Below are 25,714 nucleotides of genomic sequence, written 5' to 3' on the forward strand. Positions count from 1 at the left end.
TTGTCTCTATTTTTTTCAAGGTAACCTTCAAAGCATCAAGACATTCAGTGTCACCAGACTTAAAATATGTTCTTCTGGCGTATGATGTCAAACAGGTAAGGGAGTGATCTTCGAGAAATCTTTCCTTTATGATGCAGTCAGGTGGCAGTTCCTATTTTTCCTGGAACATCCCCTTGTCTAGGGAAATTTTGGCATATCCAGTAGTTGCAGAATGACATCGATGGCTGGTATTGCACAAGAGAGGTTTTGGAGATAATGTCTTTGTCTGGCTAGCTAATAACTTGGACAATCTGCATGTGTTTGTGCTGACCCAAGCCTATCTATCTCTTTTCAGAGCGTGGCAGGATTTAGCAAACTCAACAGATAGGGGCTGTTGAAATTCTCAGGATGTCTTACTTTGTACTTGAGTTTTTCTTGTGCGTGTATTAGGGATTTTCCCTCTAGCTGTGCCGAGAGCTACAGTGTATACTGTGGTGAGAGACAGAGAAAAACATTGATTCAGATTGTAGTCATTGGATTATTTAGTGGTATTTGAGTATAAGCTTTGTGGTTGTAAAAAAAAAATCTGTAAGTGGTTTGGAACAAATAACATGTTCTAACTGCACTTAGTGTTTTATTATTCCATGTCAGTGCTAAAGCACAATTAGAGCAATATGTATGGTTGTTGAGTATTTTGCACTTACATGTAATTTGTACTGTTAAAAAGTAAATATTGGAAAGGCAATTCAGCAGTTTAGTTTTTGTAGAGAATAAGTGATTGGAAATCATTCAAGAAAGTTTTATGAGCTTTAAGGCTGACAATAAAAATTTATGGACTTAAGGCAGGAAACCTCATATAATGCATTGAAAGCCTTTGAACACATGGAATTTCACAGTTCAAAAGACCTGCTATTTGATGGTTTTAGTGTCTTCTGGGATATACATGTGCTGTGTTTTTGGAAGAGTTCCTATTTTGATGATTTAAAATAATTAATTTTTACTGTAAAAAGACAGGGGAATTGCGATGAAAGACATTTCCTATTGTAAACCTTGGCCATTTTTCTTTATTACTATTAAACTTTGGCTCTGTGTTACTGCTATTCATTGAGATTTGGAATGTCACATATAATTGTAAGGAAAAAATACTCGACTTTAGTAAATAAAAATATTACAATATCCTAAAAGATTTTTAAATAATATTCTGTATCTAAAGAATTTTAAGTTAAAATAACTGCTATATTAATCTGATGATGAACTTAGAAAAAAAAGCAGGTTTCAGTAATTAAGGCAATTAAGACTGTGAGGCACTGGCAGAGGGATAGACACATAGGTTGATGGAACAGAACAGAGAGCCCAGAGATAGACCCACATGAATGTGCCCAACTGATATTCTAATATTTGAGAAAAGTGCAAAAGTGAATGGAGGAAAGTGAGCCTATTCAATAAATGGTGCTGGAGCAATTGGACAATTGAAGATAAAAAAAAAAAAAGAACTTTGATGTAACACCTTACAAGAATTCAAAATACATCATGGGCTTAAATGTAAAAGATAAAACTGTAAAACTTTGAGAAAAAAAAAGTAGGAAATCTTTTATATCTAAAGTAATTCACAGAGCTGACAAAGGACTAGTATCTAGAATATATAAACAACTCTGTAAACACAATTTTTTAAAAAAGGAAATCTATTATGAAAAAATTCTGCATCCCACTTGGAAATGGGGCATCTGAGGTCTTAAATGCTAACAAGCGGCATCAATTGGTCTCAACCCACCTGGATCAAAGGAGAATGAAGAACACCAAGGTCACACGATAACTAAGAGCCCAAGAGACAGAAAGGGCCACATGAACCAGAGACCTACATCATTCTGAGACCAGAAGAACTAGATGGTGCCCGGCCAGAACCGATGACTGCCCTGACAGTGAGCACAACAGAGAACCCCTAAGGGAGCAGGAGATCAGTGGGATGCAGACCCCAAATTCTCATAAAAACACCAGACTTAATGGTCTGACTGAGACTAGAGGAATCCCGGCGGTCATGGTCCCCAAACCTTCTTTTGGCCCAGGACAGGAACCATTCCCGAAGACAACTCATCAGACATGAAAGGGACTGGACAGTGGGTAGGAGAGAGATGCTGATGAAGAGTGAGCTATTTATATCAGGTGGACACTTGAGACTGTGTTGGCATCTCCTGTCTGGAGGGGGGATGGGAGGATAGAGAGAGTTGGAAGCTGACAAAATTGTCACGAAAGGAGAGACTTGAAGGGCTGACTCATTAGGGGGAGAGCAAGTGGGAGTACGGAGTAAGATGTATATAAACTTATATGTGACAGTCTGACTTGATTTGTAAACGTTCACTTGAAGCTCAATAAAAGTTAATAAAAAAAAAAAAAAGGAAAAGCAGTCCAATTAGAAAATGGGCAAAGGACATGGAGATATACTTTCTTGAAGACAATGTAAAAATGGCAAATGAGCACATGAAAATATGTTCAACATAATTAGTCTTTTAGGAAAATGTGAATGGAAACAGCAATGAAATATCATTACATACATATCAGAATGGCTAAAATAAAAAGTAGTGACAACACCAAAAGGTGGGAAGTATGCTGAGAAACTCAAGCACTAATACATTGCTAGTGGGAATGTGAAATGATACAGCCACTCTGGAAAATATTTTGATAGTTTCTTTAAAAACTAAACATGCAGCTACCATCTGAGCCAGCAATTGTAATCCTGGGCATTTATCCCAGAGAAATGAAAACTTTTGTTTATACAAAAAGCTGTGCACAAATATTTATAGCAGCTTTATTTGTAATAGCCAGACACTGGGAACAACCCAGATGCCCTTCAGTGGATGCATGGTTATAAACAAATTGTGGTGCATACATACCACTGAAATACTACTCAAAAATAAAAAGGAACAAGCTATTGACACATGCAACAATCTGGAAGTATCTCCAGAGAATTATGCTGAATGAACAAAGCAATTCTAAAGGGTTACTTCCTATGATCCGACTTATATCCTGTTGTGCTGTCTAACTGATTCTGACTCATGGAAACCCTATAGGACAGAATAGAACTGCCCCATATGGTTTCCAAGGAAAGGCTAGCTGATTTGAACTGCTGACCTTTTTGTTAGTAGCCAAGCTTTTAACCACTGTGCCAGATGGAATGACTTATATAACATTATTGAAATGACAAAATTATAGAAATAGGAACAGATTAGTGGTTGGTAGGGGTTTGAGAGGGAAGTGAATGTGCCCATTTAATTTTATGAGAGAGCATGAGGTGCCCTTATGGTGACAGAAATGTTCTGTATCTTGACTGTATAAATGTTAATATCGTGGTTGTTACATTGTACTGTAGTTTTGCAGTTTGTTACCAAGAAAAGAAACTGGGTGAAGGGTACATGGGACCTACTGGTATTGTTTCTTACAACTGCATGCAAACTGACAATTACCTAAAAGAAAAGATTCAATTTAAAAAACATGTAATTGAAGGACATTTCCCAAAGTAAGACTGAAAAAAATTCAATTTATTCCTCTTTATGCACATAAAATTCATCAACTGTATGAATTATATTAAATCTCTGAGATCATCTGCCTCAAAATATGTTTCTAGATAGATAGGTGAGAAATAGTTTGCTACCCATTTTCATATTCATAGGGTTTTGTGCAGATTTGATATGATTTTCAAAGATTTGTGGATAAAAATGTTTAAAAAATAGTAAAAGATGATCAATTATTAAGCAAACTTTTGTTATTAGTTTGAGACTCTTGCATCCTTGGCCATGTCATTCAACATCTCTCTAGAAAAAGAGTATTTAGTAGTTGCTTTTTAAGATAGCTGGTTAACCCTGTATGAGAAATAAAACTATATTGTGATATCCCAGCTCATCACAGATTGCATCATTAATGACCATCTTCCAACCACCAAAACTGAAGTTGCTTTTTCATCTTATTTTTAAATGCTAACTTTTTTTTATATATAATTTGGATTTATCTTTAATGGAATGGTGTAGAATATAAAGTATAAAACTAGGTTTCCTTTAGATACTTGGGTACAATATGTCAAGATGCTATGCGAATAACAACAAATACATTTATTTGACCAATCTTAATATGCTCATATCATTTATTTACTTTAAGGAAAAATACTTTATCACAAATCAATTTCTAAAAGTGAGGAAAAGCTATAATTATTGATAAATTAAAGTGATCAAACTGAAATTCACAATGTTATACCACTTCATCCATTCATTTTATTTATCATCTACCAGGTAGAAACTACTGAGCTAGGTATTTTGCAGGTTGTGTATGTGTGTGTGTATGTGTAACAAGAATGAGTCATCTGCTTCAAGAAACAAAGTCAAGTAGAGGTAATATGACACCAACTCTAAGAGCCACCACATAGAGAGTTGAATGATGTAAGAGTGGTAATATTAGAGACCATTTCCACTCAAGGTAAACGTGAGGCATTGAAGGGGGAAGCGTATGCTGGGCTTTGAAGGGCAGATGGGTAAAGATGAATAGAAAACAAATAAACAAAAAATTCCTGGTGGGTAGACAACATAAAAGGAACTTCACTCAAGCAGCATGAAGTCTTTGAGGAATAGCAATCAATTCGGACTAACCAGCCCACAGCTTGACAATCTGGAAAGAAAAAATAAACCTGTAAATTTGGGTCGAACACAAATTATAGAATAACTTGAATACCATTCTATTCTATACAGGTTATACTAAGATGGCAATTTGGAGTATTGATTTTTTTTCAGAGTAAGTATAGGCAATGAATACTGGTGTGTGTGTGTGTGTGTGTGTGTAAAACTCCCATTAACAAAGATGGGAAAAAATAATCATACAAAGTCCACTCAAACTTATGCCCTAGAATTATTTTGTGTTTCATTCCTGTTCTTTCCCTTTATGCTAAAAATTAGGAAAACAGGAATTAAAAAAAAAAAAAAAATTTTTTTTTTTTTTTCCAGTCTGAAAAATAACCCATTGCCTTTTAGTTATCAGGCAGACTGTATTATCCTAACTTCAGAAAGGTGCAAATTTCTGAATTTAATATTTCCATGGATATATTTCCAGAAATGGAATTTCCTAGTGAAAAGGTCAAACTTTTTTTTTTTTTAATTTGAGGTGGAATTATCATAACATAAAATTAACCCTTTTAGAGTGGCATTAATTGTATTGATAATGTTGTACAACTGCTGCTTCTATCTAGATCCAAAATATTTTAATCACCACAGAAGGAAATCCCATCTTAGACCAAGGAAAGAGAAACCAATAAATGTTTTCCCTTCTGGCTCAAAATCATCATTATGAGCACTGATTACTATGCCAAAATACAGTGAGAGTTCTCCTGCCTGTGTTCTTTTTTTTCAATGACATACAAGTTTATTCTTCTCTGATATAAAAGAAGGCTTTTAGACATTTTTTATGGATTGAATTGTGTCTCCCCAAAATGTGGGTCAACTTGGCTAGGCCATGATTCTCAGTATTGTGTGGTCATCCTCCATTTTGTGATCTGATGTAATTATCCTATGTGTTGTAAATCCTGACCTCCATGAGGTTAATGAGGCAGGATGAGAGGCAGCTATGTTAATGAGGCAGGACACAATCTACAGCATTAGGTTGTATACTGAGTCAATCTCCTTTGAGATATAAAAGAGGGAAGGGAGTAGAGAAGAGAGGGACTTCATTACCACCAAGAAGGAAGAAACAGGAGGGGTATGAGTCCTTTGGACCTGGGGTCCCTGTGCTGAGAAGCAACTAGACCTAGGGGAAGACTGATGCCAAGATACAGGGAGATCTCTAAGGACTGCTCAGCCCACTGATGCTGAGACAAGAACCTTCCCCCAGAGCCAACAGAGAGAAAAAGCCCTAGAGCTGGCACCCTGAATTCAGACTTCTACCCTCCTAAGTTGTGAAAGTAAGTTTCTGTTTGTTAAGGCCATCCACTTGTGGTAGTTCTGTTATAGCAGCACTAGATACCTAAGACAGCATTCTAGGGCTGGTATGGTGAATTTTCAGACTTCAGAGTCTTAGGCTTCTTCTACCTTTCTACTCCACCATTCGAGTGCATGGCTTTCATCTTTTAGGTTACCCCATGAATATGGTGGCTGCCAGCGCTCCAGCCACTTTGATTTAGTTACAAATCTGAAGAAAGAGAAAAGAGAAAACCAGGGGCTCCTCTCAGGTTATTTTAAAGAGTCTCCCATGATTCAGCTTTCCGTAAGGTGTCTTTCGCCTGCCTGTGTTCTTGCATCTACATCCTGTGTCTTGAAGTGACTACAGCTCAGGATGAATGAAGAGTCCTTGGAAATGGAGGGGTGATATGCTACCGTCATCTCTGTTTTGGGATAATGTAGTAGCCCCAAGCAAGTCATCCTGCAGTCACTCTTGTTTCTTTTAATCTGTTTTCCACACTTAAGCTAAACCGATCTTTTTTCAGAAGAAAAGCTGATTCTCAACTTTCCCAAGGCACCTCAGGACCGAGATCAAAATTCATAGCACAGGGGCGGGGCCAAGATGGCGGACTAGGTGGACGCTACCGCGGATCCCTATTGCAACAAAGACTCAGAAAAACAAGTGAATCGATCACATACATAACAATCTACGAACTCTGAACAATAAACACAGATTTAGAGACGGAGAACGAACAAATACAGGGAGACAGTGATTGTTTTCAGAGCCAGGAGCCAGCGCACCAGGCAGGTGACCTTCGGAGCCCGATTTGGGGCAGAGCTCAGGGGGGCAGACGGCACAGACAAGGGGTCCAGCCCTACCCCCCGAACTCATCCCGGGAGAGAGCCTAGCTGGTTGGCGCGGGCGGCGTAGAGGCGCAGCCGGTGGGAGAAGCACCCGGGAGGCAGCGACTGATCTTGGAGCAGGGAGAGCAGCGTCCCAGCTGGGGAGCCATCCCGCCGAGAGTTTGGCGGGAAGCGGGCGTGGCACGACCGTGGGGATCAGATATATTTCCCTAAAGTGACCCCGGGGTGGGGCCCACACGTTCGTGCGGGGGACGCCCACCCAGTTCGCCCGTGCCGCGTGGCACGCCGGAGGGAGAAGTCCCCGGGAGGCAGTGGCTGGTCTTGGAGCGGGGAGAGCGGCGTCCCAGCTGGGATGCGCAGTCGCACCCGGTTCGCGAGAGCCGTGCGCGACGCAGCTGGAGGGACGGGGAGCCCCCCGGAGGCAGCGACGTATTTTGGAGACGGGAGTGCACCGTCCCAGTAGGGGAGCCTTAACCTTGGAGGTGGGGCTGACAGCGGAGGATCTGACCGTGACGCCAGTGGGCCAGATCTCCCGGGGGGCAATCTCCACACACCCAGTACAAATAGGCGACGCGCCCCACGGAAATCTCAGATATAAGAGTCATTCCAAGTAAGACAAACAACTCTGGCTATATTCTGAGGTGCTACACTTCTAGCTCTCTGATCCCTCCCCCACCCTCCCCAGGCGGCTCCATTAACATCCGAAAAGCCTGAGCCAGAGGGAGAACTCTGATAGGGATCTGACTGCATTTTTTTTTTTAGTGGATTTTCTGGAAAAACTAGTTTCCCAGTGATGGCTCAGAGACAACAATCCATATCAAACCACATAAAGAAGCAGACCATGACAGCTTCTCCAACCCCCCAAACAAAAGAATCAAAATCTTTCCCAAATGAAGATACAATTCTGGAATTATCAGATACAGAATATAAAAAACTAATTTACAGAATGCATAAGACATCACAAATGAAATAAGGCAAACTGCAGAAAAAGCCAAGGAACACACTGATAAAACACTTGAAGAACTCAAAAAGATTATTCAAGAACATAGTGGAAAAATTAATAAGTTGCAAGAATCCATAGAGAGACAGCATGTAGAAATCCAAAAGATTAACAATAAAATTACAGAATTAGACAATGCAATAGGAAGTCAGAGGGGCAGACTCGAGCAATTAGGATGCAGACTGGGACATCTGGAGGACCAGGGAATCAACACCAACATAGCTGAAAAAAAATCAGATAAAAGAATTTAAAAAAATGAAGAAACCCTAAGAATCATGTGGGACTCTATCAAGAAGGATAACTTGCGAGTGATTGGAGTCCCAGAACAGGGAGGGGGGACAGAAAACACAGAGAAAATAGTTGAAGAAGTCCTGACAGAAAACTTCCCTGACATCATGAAAGACGAAAGGATATCTATCCAAGATGCTCATCGAACCCCATTTAAGATTGATCCAAAAAGAAAAACACCAAGACATATTATCATCAAACTCACCAAAACCAAAGATAAACAGAAAATTTTAAAAGCAGCCAGGGAGAAAAGAAAGGTTTCCTTCAAGGGAGAATCAATAAGAATAAGTTCAGACTACTCAGCAGAAACCATGCAGGCAAGAAGGGAATGGGACGACGTATACAGAGCACTGAAGGAGAAAAACTGCCACCAAGGATCATATATCCAGCAAAACTCTCTCTGAAATATGAAGGCGAAATCAAGATATTTACAGATAAACACAAGTTTAGAGAATTTGCAAAAACCAAACCAAGGCTACAAGAAATACTAAAGGAGATTGTTTGGTCAGATGACCAATAATATCAGGTACCAGCACAATACAAGGTCACAAAACAGAACGTCCTGATATCAACTCAAATAGGGAAAGCACAAAAACAAACAAACTAAGATTAATTCTAAAAAATAAATAAATAAACAAAATAATACACATAACAGGGAATCATGGAAATCAATAGATAAAAGATCACAATAATCAAAAAGAGGGAATAAATATAAGAGGCATTGAACTGCCAGATGGAGAGTGATACAAGGCGATATAGAAGGATACAAGTTAGGTTTTTACTTAGAAAAATAGGGGTAAATAATAAGGTAACCACAAAAAGGAATATCAACTCCATAACTCAAGAAAAAAGCCAAGAAAAACGTAACGACTCAACTAACATAAAGTTAAACATTATGAAAATGAGGATCTCACAATCTACTAAGAAAAACGTCTCAGCACAAGAAAGTATGTGGAAAAATGAAATGGCCAACAACACACATGAAAAGGCATCAAAATGACAGAACTAAAAACTTATTTATCTATGATTACGCTGAATGTAAATGGACTAAATGTACCAATAAAGAGACAGAGAGTCACGGACTGGAAAAGGAACACGATCCATCTATATGCTGCCTACAAGAGACACACCTTAGACTTAGAGACACAAACAAACTAAAACTCAAAGGATGGAAAAAAATACATCAAGCAAACAATAAGCAAAAAATAAGAGGAGTAGCAATATTAATTTCTGACAAAATAGACTTTAGACTTAAATCCACCACAAAGGATAAAGGACACTGTATAATGATAAAAGGGACAATTGATCAGGAAGACATAACCATATTAAATATTTATGCACCCAATGACAGGGCTGCAAGATACATAAATCAAATTTTAACAGAATTGAAAAGCGAGATAGATACCTCCACATTTATAGGAGGAGACTTCAACACACCACTTTCGGAGAAGGACAGGACATCCAGTAAGAAGCTCAATAGAGACACGGAAGACCTACTTACAACAATCAACCAACTTGACCTCATTGACTTATACAGAACTCTCCACCCAACTGCTGCAAAATATACTTTTTTTTCTAGTGCACATGGAACATTCTCTAGAATAGACCACATATTAGGTGATAAAACAAATATTTGCAGAGTCCAAAACATCGAAATATTACAAAGCATCTTCTCAGACCACAAGGCAATGAAACTAGAAATCAATAACAGAAAAACTAGGGAAAAGAAATTGAATACTTGGAAACTGAACAATACCCTCCTGAAAAAAGACTGGGTTATAGAAGACATCAAGGAGGGAATAAGGAAATTCTTAGAAAGCAACAAGAATGAAAATACTTCCTATCAAAACCTCTGGGACACAGCAAAAGCAGTGCTCAGAGGCCAATTTATATCGATAAATGCACACATACAAAAAGAAGAAAGAGCCAAAATCAGAGAACTGTCCCGACAACTTGAACAAATAGAAAGTGAGCAACAAAAGAACCCATCAGGCACCAGAAGAAAACAAAGAATAAAAATGAGAGCTGAACTAAATGAATTAGAGAACAGAAAAACAATTGAAAGATTTAACAAAGCCAAAAGCTGGTTCTTTGAAAAAATTAACAAAATTGATAAACCATTGGCTAGACTGACTAAAGAAAAACAGGAAAGGAAACAAATAACCCGAATAAGAAACGAGAAGGACCACATCACAACAGAACCAAATGAAATTAAAAGAATCATTTCAGATTACTACGTAAAATTGTACTCTAACAAATTTGAAAGCCTAGAAGAAATGGATAAATTCTTGGAAAAGCACTACCTACCTATACTAACACATTCAGAAGTAGAACAACTAAATAGACCCATAACAAAAAAAGAGATTGAAACGGTAATCAGAAAACTTCCAACAAAAAAAAGTCCTGGCCCAGACGGCTTCACTGCAGAGTTCTACCAAACCTTCAGAGAAGACTTAACACCACTTCTACTGAAGGTATTTCAAAGCATAGAAAAAGATGGAATACTACCCAACTCATTCTATGAAGCTACCATCTCCCTGATACCAAAACCAGGTAAAGACATTACAAAAAAAGAAAATTATAGACCTATATCCCTCATGAACATAGATGCAAAAATCCTCAACAAAATTCTAGCCAATAGAATCCAACAACACATCAAAAAAATAATTCACCCTGATCAAGTGGGATTTATACCAGGTATGCAAGGCTGGTTTAATATCAGAAAAACCATTAATGTAATCCATCACATAAATAAAACAAAAGATAAAAACCACATGATCTTATCAATTGATGCAGAAAAGGCATTTGACAAAGTTCAACACCCATTTATGATAAAAACTCTTACCAAAATAGGAATTGAAGGAAAATTCCTCAACATAATAAAGGGCATCTATGCAAAGCCAACAGCCAATATCACTCTAAATGGAGAGAACCTGAAAGCATTTCCCTTGAGAACGGGAACCAGACAAGGATGCCCTTTATCACCGCTCTTATTCAACATCGTGCTGGAAGTCCTAGCCAGGGCAATTAGGCTAGACAAAGAAATAAAGGGTATCCGGATTGGCCAGGAGGAAGTAAAGCTATCACTATTTGCAGATGACATGATCGTATACACGGAAAACCCTAAGGAATCCTCCAGAAAACTACTGAAACTAATAGAAGAGTTTGGCAGAGTCTCAGGTTATAAAATAAACATACAAAAATCACTTGGATTCCTCTACATCAACAAAAAGAACACCGAAGAGGAAATTACCAAATCAATACCATTCACAGTAGCCCCCAAGAAGATAAAATACTTAGGAATAAATCTTACCGAGGATGTAAAAGACCTATACAAAGAAAACTACAAAGCTCTACTACAAGAAACTCAAAAGGACATACTTAAGTGGAAAAACATACCCTGCTCATGGATAGGAAGACTTAACATAGTAAAAATGTCTATTCTATGAAAAGGCATCTATACATATAACGCACTCCCAATCCAAATTCCAATGTCATATTTTAAGGGGATAGAGAAACAAATCACCAATTTCATATGGAAAGGAAAGAACCCCCGGGTAAGCAAAGCATTACTGAAAAAGAAGAAGAAAGTGGGAGGCCTCACTCTACCTGATTTCAGAACCTATTATACAGCTACAGTAGTCAAAAAAGATAGCCTTTTTAACAAATGGTGCTGGCATAACTGGATATCCATTTGCAAAAAAATGAAACAGGACCCATACCTCACACCATGCACAAAAACTAACTCCAAGTGGATCAAAGACCTAAACATAAAGACTAAAACGATAAAGATCATGGAAGAAAATATAGGATCAACCCTAGGAGCCCTAATACAGGGCATAAACAGAATACAAAACATTACCAAAAATGATGAAGAGAAACCAGATAACTGGGAGCTCCTAAAAATCAAACACCTATGCTCATCTAAAGACTTCACCAAAGAGTAAAAAGAGTGCCTACAGACTGGGAAAGAATATTCAGCTATGACATCTCCGACCAGCGCCTGATCTCTAAAATCTACATGATTCTGTCAAAACTCAACCACAAAAAGACAAACAACCCAATCAAGAAGTGGGCAAAGGATATGAACACACATTTCATTAAAGAAGATATTCAGGCAGCCAACAGATACATGAGAAAATGCTCCCGATCATTAGCCATTAGAGAAATGCAAATTAAAACTACGATGAGATTCCATCTCACACCAACTAGACTGGCATTAATCCAAAAAACACAAAATAATAAATGTTGGAGAGGCTGCGGAGAGATTGAAACACTCATACACTGCTGGTGGGAATGTAAAATGGTACAACCACTTTGGAAATCCATCTGGCGTTATCTTAAACAGTTAGAAATAGAACTACCATACAACCCAGAAATCCCACTCCTGGGAATATACCCTAGAGATACAAGAGCCTTCATACAAACAGATATATGCACACCCGTATTTATTGCAGCTCTGTTTACAATAGCAAAAAGTTGGAAGCAACCAAGGTGTCCGTCAACGGATGAATGGGTAAATAAATTGTGGTATATTCACACAATGGAATACTACGCATCGAAAAAGAACAGTGACGAATCTCTGAAACATTTCATAACATGGAGGAATCTGGAAGGCATTATGCTGAGCGAAATGAGTCAGAGGCAAAAGGACAAATATTGTATAAGACCACTATTATAAGATTTTGAGAAATAGAAAAAACTGAGAAGAACACATACTTTTGTGGTTATGAAAGGGGGAGGGAGGGAAGGAGGGAGAGGGTTTTTTATTGATCAATCAGTAGACAAGAACTGCTTTGGGTGAGGGGAAAGACAACACTCAATACAAGGAAGGTCAGCCCAATTGGACTGGACTAAAAGCAAAGAGGTTTCCGGGATAAAATGAATGCTTCAAAGGTCAGCGGACCAGGGGCTGGGGTCTGGGGAACATGGTTTGAGGGGACTTCTAAGTCAATTGGCAAAATAATTCTATTATGAAAACATTCTGCATCCCACTTTGAAATGTGGCGTCTGGGGTCCTAAATGCTAACAAACGGCCATCTAAGATACATCAATTGGTCTCAACCCACCTGGAGCAAAGGAAAATGAAGAACACCAAGGTCACACGACAACTAAGAGCCCAAGAGACAGAAAGGGCCACATGAACCAGAGACCTCCATCATCCTGAGACCAGAAGAACTAGTTGGTGCCTGGCCACAATCGATGACTGCCCTGTCAGGGAGCACAACAGAGAACTCCTGAGGGAGCAGGAGATCAGTGGGATACAGACCCCAAATTCTCATAAAAAGACCATACCTAATGGTCTGACTGCGACTAGAGGAATCCCGGTGGCCATGCTCCCCAGACCTTCTGTTGGCACAGGACAGAATCCATCCCCGAAGACAACTCATCAGACATGAAACGGACTGGTCAGCGGAGGGGAGAGAGATGCTGATGAAGAGAGAGCTAATTAAATCAGGTGGACACTGGAGAGTGTGTTGGCAACTCTTGACTGGAGGGGGGATGGGAAGATAGAGAGGGAAGACGGCAAAATTGGCACGAAATGAGAGACTGAAAGGGCTGACTCAATAGGGGGAGAGCAAGTGGGAGAAGGGAGTAAGATACATGTAAACTTACATGTGACAGACTGATTGGAATTGTAAATGTTCACTTGAAGCTTAATAAAAGTTAACTAAAAAAAAAAAATCATAGCACAAAATACAAGGCCCTGTCTGCCTCTCCAGCTTCATCTCTCAAGACTCTATCCACCTTGCTCCGGGCGCATTGGGTTTCCTAAAGTACCTCAAAATACCAAGCTTTCTCCCATAATGGGGCTTTCTCTGCTCCTCTGGCTAAGGCGAGAGTCCTTCCCCGTGCTTTCTCCTTCACATGGCAACTCGGCCATCATTTGCCAATCATAGGTGTCCCATACTTCCTTGACTTGATCGAATTCCCCTACCGTAAGTTTTAGTATTTATTACAAATGTAATTTTGTCTAACACAGTGCAAACCTGAACCTCAAGCAAACTTTTCCTCAAGTACCAGGTCAAAATGAGTAACCCTTCACTATGCTTTTGTGACATCTGATTTATACCTATGTCATAATATTTTGTTATTATATTGAGCTTATTCATTATGAATACACCTCCTCAATTAAATTATAAGTCCCTTAAAGTTAAGAACCTTATTCTTCATTCATTTTATGCCCATAGGGTTTCCCACAGGGAGTGGCGCTAGTCAATGTTTGTGAAAATAGAGCCGGAATTCTCAAACTTGGCTGCACATTAGAGTCACCTGGAGAGTTTTAAAAATATTGAAGGCTCAGGTCGCACCCTGCAGAAATTCTCATGTAATTGATCTGGGGGATGGTTCAGACTTTAGAGCTTAAGAACTTCCCAGGAGACCCTAATGTCCAGCCAGGGTTGAAGACCACTACATTTAAGTGAGCTGGTTTGTTCCACATATGAAAGACTTCCCAAACTTCAGACAAGGGAAAAATTAGAAATAAAAATTAGAAAAAAAAAGAGATTAGCTGCTTTTTTAACACTGCCCCTACTTGGTGTCAAAGTCTTTTCTTGTATACCCTTAATCCTTAGTTTGTTTTAGTCCTACTTTATTGGGGACAATATAGAGACTAAGGGGATTCTCAAACTTGCTTAATATGACTGGAGATTAAAAACTTTCTCTCTGAAGCATTGTTTCTCCAAGTTGAGCCTCAGCATAGCAGAAGCAGCATCTGTGAATCTCTTGGAAATGCAAATTCTATGGCCCCAGCCAAGACCCCCAGAAAGAGGAGCTCTGAGGAAGGAGCCCTCCAGGTGGTTCTGATGCGGGCTGAAGATTAAGAACCACTGTTCTAGAGGAAGTGATTCCTGAACCTCCACCTCTACCTGGGAAAAGGCTAAGCAGCCAGCGCCTTACTGTGTACAGGACACAAATGTAGGGAAAATATCACTTAAGGACGATGGTCTTCCCTCTTTTTTTTTTTTAATAGTATTTCACGATGATTTGATCTTGGATTTAAAGTCAACTGTTCCATTCTGACCTTGGACACCTGTCTGTCCTCATTTACTCTTCAAATTTGATGCTTGTTTTATTTCAATTATAGAGCATGGGATTTGGAACAAAATATGTGAGTTTAATTTCAAGTTAATTATTTAAATTTGATACTGCAATGTAACTGCAGGAAAGTGCACGTTACGAGTATAAGCTGATGAATTTTTACAAACTGAATACATTCATGTAACCCTCATTGAACCAAGAAACAAAACATTATTCTTCTCCTGTCTGGTCACTATCTGCCACAAAGAAAACCACTGTCTAAACTTCTAACACTTCAGATTCATTTTCCTTGTCTTTGTACTTTATGTGAATAGAATCATAGCATGTGTATTCCTTCATGTATATCTTCTTATACTCGACAATATGTTTATGAAATTTATCCATATTGTTGTCACATAGTAGTATAACAGACTGTTCATTCTCATTTTGATACAGTATTCCATTGCCTATATCAAGATTTATACATTCTACTGTTGATTGGACTGTACAACGTAGATGTCTGAATAATATTTTTGTGTTAGATTCTTTCTCTGATCACTCCCATCCGCTCTATAATCCTACTTGTCCTTTGCCATCAATTTAAAAAAAGAGATTATAAAAGAAGGAACAAATATTTGTTGAGTATCTAAATAGTACTTTGCATATGCTTGTCAATTTAAATCTCCCGAAGACCTTGTCCTTTAGCCATTGGCATCTTATTTTACAGGGCCTGCAGAATTAGGGATGATAACTAATTTTACTCAAGGGCTCCACTTTGCAGTGGTGGAACTGAGATTCAATCCCATTTTTCTAGCTCCAAAGCTCCTGGTCTTTTGGTTACTGTCATTTTGAGAAAGTTCTTATATATCTTCTCTTCAGAGATTTATTCTGTACTACAGTGATGGCATAGTGGTTAATAGTTCAGCTACTAACCAAAAGGTCAGCAGTTCAAATCCACCAGGCACTCCTTGGAAACCCTACTAGGCAGTTCTACTCTGTCCTACCTATATGGTCACCATGAGTCAGAATTGACTTTTTTTTCTTTTCTGGTATGGCATAATTATTTTCCTGTTGCTTTGAAACCATATCAACTGGGTTGTAATTAAGTAATTGGAAGACAAATGGAAAATGTATAATAATTTGAAATTCTTGGATAGCATTTATTATACTTTTCCAGGCTTAGTGGTTATACAGCTTATTTCTGTATTTGCTTCTTTGAAACTGGGTCTCAAAAATACCCATATGTATCATTGTGAGATGCATTCCAACGCCAAACAATTGAAAATATTTAAAAAGAAGAAAAAATATATTCCAAAGTATTGATGGTCAAATATTTGTGGTTAAGAATTTTCATCTAGTATTTTAACATTTCTCATATCTAAGTTTTTTCTTATAATTCTGAATCATGTATATAAAAGATTGAATTTAGTCATTAACACCAACTTTATTGTACATATTATCCCAATATACGTGCAGTTATGTGTCCACTGAATGATTTAACTATCATTTTTAAGACATCTTTAAAAAGTCAACATTTATATATAAAATTTTTTTTAAGACAAACATTAAGTAGAATCAAGTATTTAAAGAGTCATTTTAAACTAATTCCCATTTACAATTTTCTCTGTGTTTGGATTTAAAATACTTGGTAAATGGACTAGCTTTTTATTTTACGTCGTCAATTTCTTCGTTATTAAGTATATTTTCGGTCATAAACTTTCATTAAATTTATTGTTGTTTCAGCATACTTAGAAGTGTCTTTATGCATAATGAGACACAAATCTGCATGAAAATAAACTCTTTTTGAATACAAAAGGAGTAATTGAATGAATGGTTTAAATTGTATCTAAAAGAAGGAACAAATCAATTACACATTTGCTCCATCTGCTGGGTTGCTGTCTGTCCTCCGAAACGGATGCTCTGCAAAAAAGACCATTGCTAGTATTGCCTAGAGTTAGATGCATTTATTGCAGTTCATGTCTTTACTAGTCTGTCGCTCTGTAGACAAGGCCCCTTTATGATAAGTATCTATTTTAACTGAGAAGTAATCGCTGAAAAATGAATCCCGCATGCACTGCTGCCTGAAAAAGTAACTCCTCTCTAGTAAATTATGTAATTAAATTATGGGCCTTAATACTTCAGAGCTTTACAATTACAGACACCTACTGAAGCCTGTGGGAGTGCCTGAGCTGGTCATGGGACTGTGTAGGCTGTTAAGCTTCATACACTTGGGTTGCACTCACATTCCAAATAATCCTATTAATGATCAACTCAGAGAAAGCGCAGCCTGGAAAAGTGACTGCCTTCCAGTCTAGGGAACTGAGACTACACCGTCAGTGCTTCCCGGGGCCCACGGAATGAGCACCTCTGCCTGTTCGTAGCTGTTGCTGCTGAAACTGCCACCTACTTAATCTCCTTCTTACCAAAGAGAAATGGAAAAAATGGAGACTTTTTTTTGTGTCGTTTTTGGTTTAGCAGAAGCCTAAAAAGCTCCTGAATGAGAAAAATAAGGAAACCCAAGAAAGAGCTTTTGAAGCTGGTATTTACAATTTATGGAAACTCTAGTGGCATAGTGGTTAAGAGCTACATCTGCTAACTGAAAGGTCGGTAGTTTGAATCCACCAGCCACTCCTTGAAAACTCTGTGGGGCAGTTAGTTCCACTCTGTCCTATAAGGTTGCTGTGAGTCGGAATCGACTTGACAGCAGTGTTTTTTTTTTTTTTTTTGGTATTTACAACTTTTCCTGTTTGTGATAATTTATTCGTGTATCTATCAATTTATCACTAATTCACCTACATCTTTGGATATGGCACTTTTAACTTTTAATCTGTATGTATTACAGAGAATGTGAAAATGCTGAACAGCATAAAGGTAATAAAGTCCCTAGGTGATGCTAACAGTTCCCACTTGACTGCTAACCTGAAGGCTGACATGTGAACCAACCCAGTGGTACCACATAAGAAAAGACTGGGCAATCTGCTTCTGTTAAAATTACAACCAAGAATACACTATGGAGCAGTTCTACTCTGCAATACGTGAGGTAACCATGAGTTGGCATCAACTCGATGATAACAAGCAATGTAAAGATAATCACAATGCCCATAGTCACTTTTAGAGAGAACTACTATTAATATATGGCTTTATCTCATCCGGAAATCCTGGTGGCGTGATTAAGTGCTATGGCTGCTAACCAAGAGGTCAGCTGTTCGAATCCGCCAGGCACTCTCTGGAAACTCTATGGGGCAATTCTACTCTGTTCTGTAGGGTCGCTATGAGTCAGAATTGACTTGACGGCAGTGGGTTTTGGTTTTTGGTTATCTCATCCAAGACTTATTTTTGACATATGTACAGTTTTTCCACTTGTAGACAGCACATTAAGAATACTAAAATAGAGTGTGTTATCTTCCACATTACATCATGAACATTGTATATATCTTGAATATTTTTCAAAACACATTCTTGATTCATCCATAATAATTTAACATGGTTATACTATAAAATTAATTTTTTTATTGCCATTTTTTTGATTCTTAAACCAACCCCAGTGCCGTTGAGTCGATTCTGACTCATAGCGACCCTATAGGACAGAGTAGAACTGCCACATAGGGTTTTCAAGGAGCACCTGGCGGATTTGAACTGATGACCCTTTGGTTAGCCACTACTCCACCAGGGTTTCCTTTTGATTCTTAGGGCACATCTAATCTGTCAGTTTTACAAAACAAAGGCTGCAGTGCACATTCTTGTATATAATAAATAGCTGTCTTTGTTTTTTTTTTCCTAGTAAATTAATAGAACTGGAATTATTAAATTGAATATTTCTTCACCATTTAGATTCTTGATACATATTGCTAAAATGCTAACTACAAAGTAACATAAACATATTCTTTCCAAACAAATACAAAGATTTTAATATTATTTTCAGTTCATAATGCCATTCTACAGGATATTAATGGTTATTCTAAGCTAAAGGAATACACATAAAGTAACAAAAGAGTTTATCGGTATAAGAATCCGCATATGTTAGCAAATTTCAATCCCTGCCTTCTCTTCCTACCACTGAAAGCTCTCTGATTCAAATTCACTCTTTACTTTAAGTACAAGTATGTAACCTCGGGTCATTGAGGAAGCAAGCTTTCATGTTTAAAATAAACAATTTCACCAGCAAAAGATTGATTTAGTCATCCTGGTGAAATTACACTAGATATAACAAACACCAAGTAGAGCTTCAGCAAGTTACAGGTATAAGGGAGTTTCTGGGCATCAAAGTGACTTAGCTAGATGTACCTGAGCATTTTCCCCACCTATGGTATGGTAGGCTTTTTTAATAGTAAAAATTAATGGAGTCATCATTTGTATTTATTTACAAATAGTACACTTCTACAAATAGAGTAGGAGCCCCTGGGTGATATAAAGAGTTAATGTACTTGATTCATTTAAATTAGGCAACTTTTTATGAAAATAAATAACTAGTTGAGCTCTGTATACATTTAGAACATTCAGGTATATTTTGGACAGACATTCTTAGATTAGGTACTTACGTTTATAATTACATAAAGCCAGTTGGCTCTGGGATATTGTACTCGATTAGGGTTGTATATATGTGTAGAAGGAGACAAGGAGAATTCTCAAAGATTTAGAAATGTTGATGAAGAAATTAGATATTCTGTTGTAGAGATAAAAACTTTGCAAAATATGAGGCTAATAATAGGTATTTTCAGTATTGAAGGACTCTCATAGAGAATAGAAACTAGATGCATTTCTTAGGGTAAAACTCAGGGAAATGATCTAAAATGATGTCAAGAAATCAGAATTGGACTCAGCATAACGAAGGCCTCTCTAACAGTTGTGTGTTTTCAATAATACAGGGACCAGGGTAGGAGGTAAAGAGCATATTTTCTTTAAGAATTTTCAGAGAGTGGCTCGATATCTGTCCATAATAAGTGCTGTCAAGGAAATCTTGCACAGATGAACCATTAGGATAGTTAAATTTCAATGTCTTCTATAAATCTAAGCAGCGTAATTGTTTTCCCTATGAAATACATCATAACAGAGGAAGAAAGAAATGTGTCACTCTCTAACTATGCCATGTTTGAAATTTTGCCGATTTATAGCCCCTGCTTTCTCTTGAAGATCCCTGTATGGCACAAATAGTTTGCACTCAGCTACTAGCTGAAAAGTTGGTGGTTCTAACCCACCCAGTAGAAGAAAGGTCTGGAGATCTGCTTTCATAGAGAATACAGCCAAGAAGAACCTATGGAGCTCAGTTCTACTCTGTAACACTTGGGGTTGCTATGGGCTCGAATCGACTTGACAGCAATGGGTTTGGATTTCCTGTTTCGTTTTGGGGTTTTTTGTCTGTTTGTTTGTTTTCCCTTGCCAGAGATTTCAAAGCAGTAAATTTTGCTCTAGTTAGTCTTTTTTTAAAGGATTAAATACAGTGTAAGTTTTCAAAAAACAGTACAAATAATTTTTACGAGAAATAGAAAACTCCAGGTAAAAAAGCCAGAATATGCCCAGAAAGTGTGAAATCAGGAAGCAAAGTTTTCTGATTATTCCAAGAGATAGCAGTGTTATGATTCCTAATTGGAGTTTACCCTTATTAACTTTGAATTGCTTTTGTTGCCTATTTAAACAAGAAAAAAACAATGAAATCTTGTGTGTTAGTAAATTTACCTGTTCAAAGACAGAGTGTAGTGTGGTGGGCCTCTTAATTAGCCAAGTGGAAAGGACTTCAGTGTTTCTGAGGAAGAAGGGAGAAGAGAATATAATTAGATTTGTGAGGCCAATATATTTTTAAAAGATCTCAGCAAGAAAATGATCAACCTTTAGTGTCATAAAATTTGAACTTTGTAAGAGCAAATTTTTCTGTAGATATGAGATTTATCCCACTCTCAACTGAAATATATTGCATTATTTATGTTTGATTTTACTTATTTATACTTGATTATATTTAATTTATATTGTTACATGTTTTTCTATTCTGTTTCCTTGTGACCCTTAAGGCTGTAATGGGACTTTAGTCTATGTGTTATCCTCCACACCAAGTATGGTGTCTGGAACAATGTGGGTGCATAATGTTGACATTTGATTGTTCCTAGAATACACAAAGAATGGGGAACAAAACAAATCTCCACTACTTGGGTAGAGGGGATACATTTCCTCCTTTTTCTTAATTCCCTTTCAAGGACCTTGTTGCAAAATAAAACGTGTTTGTGTGAACTTTGATCTTCATGGAAAGACATTAACTATTTAAGGTTTTCACATATAACGTTCCACCTCAAAATAGATTTTTCACCTATAATTTTACACTTAGAATTATGAATAGTAGAAAGCGATGTCAGCGATATGGCAGAGTAGGCAGCTGCAACCTGCCATTACACAACAGAAACACCAAAAAAGATGCAGACACTGTCAGAACCAACTTTGTCAGAAATCTAGAAAGCAGTCAGTGGTTTACAGAAACCAAAGAAATGTTGAGTCAAGAAAAGGGCCACTTAAAAACAGTAGAAAAGCTTTGTGGGCATTATACTTGTCTGTGTACCACTGTCTTCCCAAATTGGTGGCAACGTTGAAGACAATAACTCATGACCCCACCATGGACACTTGGCCCTTGGTTCTGGAGGGAATGGAACAAACTTTGTCTTCAAATTGCTGTGTTTGTCTGTTGCCACCTGTCTGGAGGCTACCTGAAGGACAGACACAAGGTGCTTGTGTTTGTTTTACCTGTCTCGGAACTCATTCAGAACCAAAAAGTGGAAGACATTACTTAAAAACACTGTAAGATAAACAATCAATCATGACTGCATGTTGCAAAAGAGTGTCATTAAGACATTAATGGACTGCATAGAGCATAAAAGTTGGGGAGAGAGATCCTTAGGAAAATTAAAACAAAACAAAACAAAGAACCAAACCTCTTGCCATGGAGTTGATTCCAACTCACAGTGCTACTTACAGAATAGAACTGCTTCATAGAGTTTTCTTGGCTGTAGTCTTTATGGAAGCTCTCCTGTAGTGCTGCTGGGTTCTACTACCACCAAACTTTAGGTTAGTAGTAAAGCATAAACCATTTACACCACCCAGGCACCTTCTTTGGGAATTAACCCTCCAAAATCCCAAACCCATTGCTGTCGAGTTGATTCTGACTCATAGCGACCTATAGGTCAGAATATAATTGCCCCACAGGGTTTCCAAGGCTGTAATCTTTATGGAAGTAGACTGCCACATCTTTCTCCGACTGAGTAGCTTGTGAGTTTGAACTGCTGACCTTTCACATAGCAGCTTAGTGCTTAACCACTAAGCCACCAGGTCTCCCATATATGCTGGGGTATTTAGAAACTGATGTCTTACCCAGGGCAACCAGTATGATAAGAAAGGAACCGAGAAAACCTTAAGCTTTTGGACCAGGCTGATCTCTAAGCTCAGTGTAAGCACAGCTAAGTGTTAAAGTTCTGCAGCACAGAGACAATCTGAAAAACTCTATCTTTTTTCATTTTGTTATTTTGGTTTCTCTTTTGCTTGTTTGTTTTGTTTTGTCTTCCTTTAGCTACTGAAGTTTAATCAAGTGTTTGTCAAAATTCTAGCTGAATGTATGCTAAAGAAACTTACTTCAGTGGCGATATACAATGAAAGATACAGTCTTTGCAAAAAAAAAAAAAAAAATTGAATATTGTTGGGAAAAAGCCACTAAACCAGATGACTACTATAGCCTTCAAAAATCAAAAACAAAACAAAACAGCAAACTTTATAAGGAGAAAATCTGATTATGACAGACACCAAATTATAATATTCAAATGTTACATTTTCATCAAAGAATCACAGGGAATACAAAGAAATAGGAAAGAATGATCCATTAAGACAAACAAAATAAAGCAACAGAATCCATCCCTGACAAGGCCAAGACATTGACCTACTAGACAAAGACTGAAACAACTGTCTTAAATATGATCAAAGAAATAAAGGAAAAAATAGATAAATAACTAAAAGAAATATGGAAAATGACATATGAACAAAATGAAATATCAATAAAGAAACAGAAATTCTGGAGCTGAAAAGGACAATAGTACAATTCCTGATATAAAAAAATTTACTAGAGGAGTTCAACAGCAGATATGCACAAGTAGAATAAAGAATCAGCAATCTGAAAGATGTTGTTGGGTACAGTCAAGTCAGTAATGATTCATAGCAACCTCACATGAGAGTAGAACTGCCCCCATAAGGTTTTCTCGGCTGTAATCTTTACGGAAGGAAATCACCATGTCTTCCTCCCATGGAGCTGCTGGCTGAATTTGAACTCCCAAACTTTCAGTTAGTATCCAAGTGCTTAAACATTGTGCAACCAGGGTTTTTAAAATTGAAGATAAGACAATTGATATTATCAAGTGTGAATAGCAGAAAGAAAAAAAAAAATAGAGAAAAATTAAGAGAGCCTGTAGGACTTCTGGGGCTCCATCAAGCAGATCAACACTCACATTATAAGAGTCCCAGAGAGGAAAGAGAGAAGGAGTCAGAATGAATATTTGGAGAAATAATGACTGAAAACTTCCTGAATTTGAAGAAAGACATGACTCTGCCCATCCAAAAAAGCCAACAAACTCGAAGTTGAATATACTGAAAAACATCCACATCGAGGTATTATAATCTAACTGTTAAGAACCAAAGACAAAGTAAAAATCTTGCAAGCAGTAAGAGAGAAGTGGTTTGTCAACTACAAGGGATTATTGGTAAGATTAACAGTCAATTTCTCATCAGAAACCTTTGAGGCCAGAAGGCAGTGGGATGAAATATTTAAAGTGATGAAATTAAAAAAAAACAAACACACAATGGAACAAAAAAAACAGACAGACAAAAAAAACATCAACCAAGAATGGTTATATCAAAAAAAAACTTTCCCTCAAAAAGAGCGAGAAATCAAAACATTTTCAAATAAACAAAAGCTGAGGAAGTTCTTTACCACGAGACCTACCCTACAAGAAATATTGAAGGGAGTACTTCAGGTTGAAGTGAAAGGACCAGACAGTAACTTGAAGCAGTATAAAGAAATAATGATCTTGGTAATAGTAATCACTTGGTGAAATATAAACTCTAGTTGTATTTTTGTTTATAAGTCCACTTTTTAGGTCCTATACCTTTTAAAGACAAATGTAAAAAAGATAATTATAAACTCATTATTGGGTACACAGTTTATAAAGATGTAATTTGTGACAGAATTTTTGTATATTATTGAATTTAACTGAGTATCCATTCTAACAAGATTGTTTCATATTTAGGATGTTAAATGAAATCCCTATGGTACCACAAAGAAAATATTTAAAAATACACAAAAGAATATGAGGATATCAATGGCTTATTATCAAAAACAATAAATAAATAAACTAATCACAATAGAAGGCAGAAATAATGGAAATGAGGAACAAAAAAGGTATAAAAGAAAACAAGTAGAAAAATGAGTCATAAGTGCCTCTTTACGAGCAAAACTTTATAAATGGAATAAACTCTTCAATAAAATGACACATTGAATGGAGTTTTTAAAAATGATCCGCTATATACTGTCCACAAGAGACTTCAGATTCAAAAGCAAAAAAAGGCTGAAAGTGATGGATTGAAAAAATATACACACACACATATGTATATATAGATATTTCATGCAAATAGTAACCAAAAGAGAGCAGAATGGCTATATTAATATCAGACAAAATAGAATTTAAGAAATAAAAACTGCTCCAAGAGACAAAGAAGGGAATTTTGTATTGATAAAAGTGTTAGTTCATCAAGAATATATAAGAACATATAACAATTATAAACATATTACAACACAGCTTCAAATAGGTTATGCAAACATCTCCAGAACTGAAGGAGAAATAGACAATTCTACAATAATAGAGACTTCAATACCACTGTCAATGGATAGAACATCTAGGCAAGCAATCAGTAAGGAAATAGATAACTTGAATAACACTATAAACCAACCAGACCTATGCACTAAGTGATTCATGGGTTGGGAACTCAGATATGACATGGGAAAGAGGAGCCAGGGATGCCTTGAAAAGTAATTAAGTTTATTATAATCACATTTCCTAGAGACTGGGAGGCACACAATGCCAAAGAACAGGGTTACACAGGGGGTACCTGGGAACAAGCTAACCGCAAGTTGAAATCTTGGGAGAGAGTTTATTATGGTAAGTACAGCAAGGTTAGCCAGGTTTTGCAGTCTTCATGAGGATTGGGCATTTTAAGTGATTCTGCAGACTCAGCCTCTGTTATCTGCTGTTTGCATATAACAGATAGGGACTGTCCCTAGTCGTTGGGTACCTGAACTCTGGACAATTAGTACAGGTACATAGTGAATTAGGAATGTGAAAACCTGATAAAGAAAGAGTGGAATTAATCAGCTGCTCAAGAACAGACCAGCTTCCTACCATGGCCTCATACTGTGTCAAGACAGCATTTTAAAAATACTATATTGCAACCTAACAGGCATTGATAAGACATTCCACCCAAAACAGCCCAATACACATTTTTCTGCAATGCACATGGGACATTCTCCAGGATAGATCACATATTATGCTACAAAACAAGCCTAAATAAATTTAAAAAGACTGAAATCATACAAAGCATGGTTTCTGAACACAGTGGACTGAAAGTAGAAGTCAGTACG

The 25,714-nt window shown here is 37.4% G+C and overlaps 1 protein-coding gene across 1 annotated transcript in view; it reads left to right on the forward strand.

The window, feature by feature from the left end:
• DPP10 (dipeptidyl peptidase like 10) overlaps positions 1-25,714 on the forward strand; it is an 833,411-nt gene that overhangs the window by 425,821 nt on the left and 381,876 nt on the right. The window contains exon 5 of the mRNA XM_003405871.3: positions 21-95. Coding sequence (XP_003405919.2) covers positions 21-95 — 75 coding nt within the window. The remainder of the gene's footprint in view (positions 1-20; positions 96-25,714) is intronic.

Source organism: Loxodonta africana, chromosome 6 (assembly GCF_030014295.1).
Source record: "Loxodonta africana isolate mLoxAfr1 chromosome 6, mLoxAfr1.hap2, whole genome shotgun sequence".
NCBI lineage: Eukaryota > Metazoa > Chordata > Mammalia > Proboscidea > Elephantidae > Loxodonta > Loxodonta africana.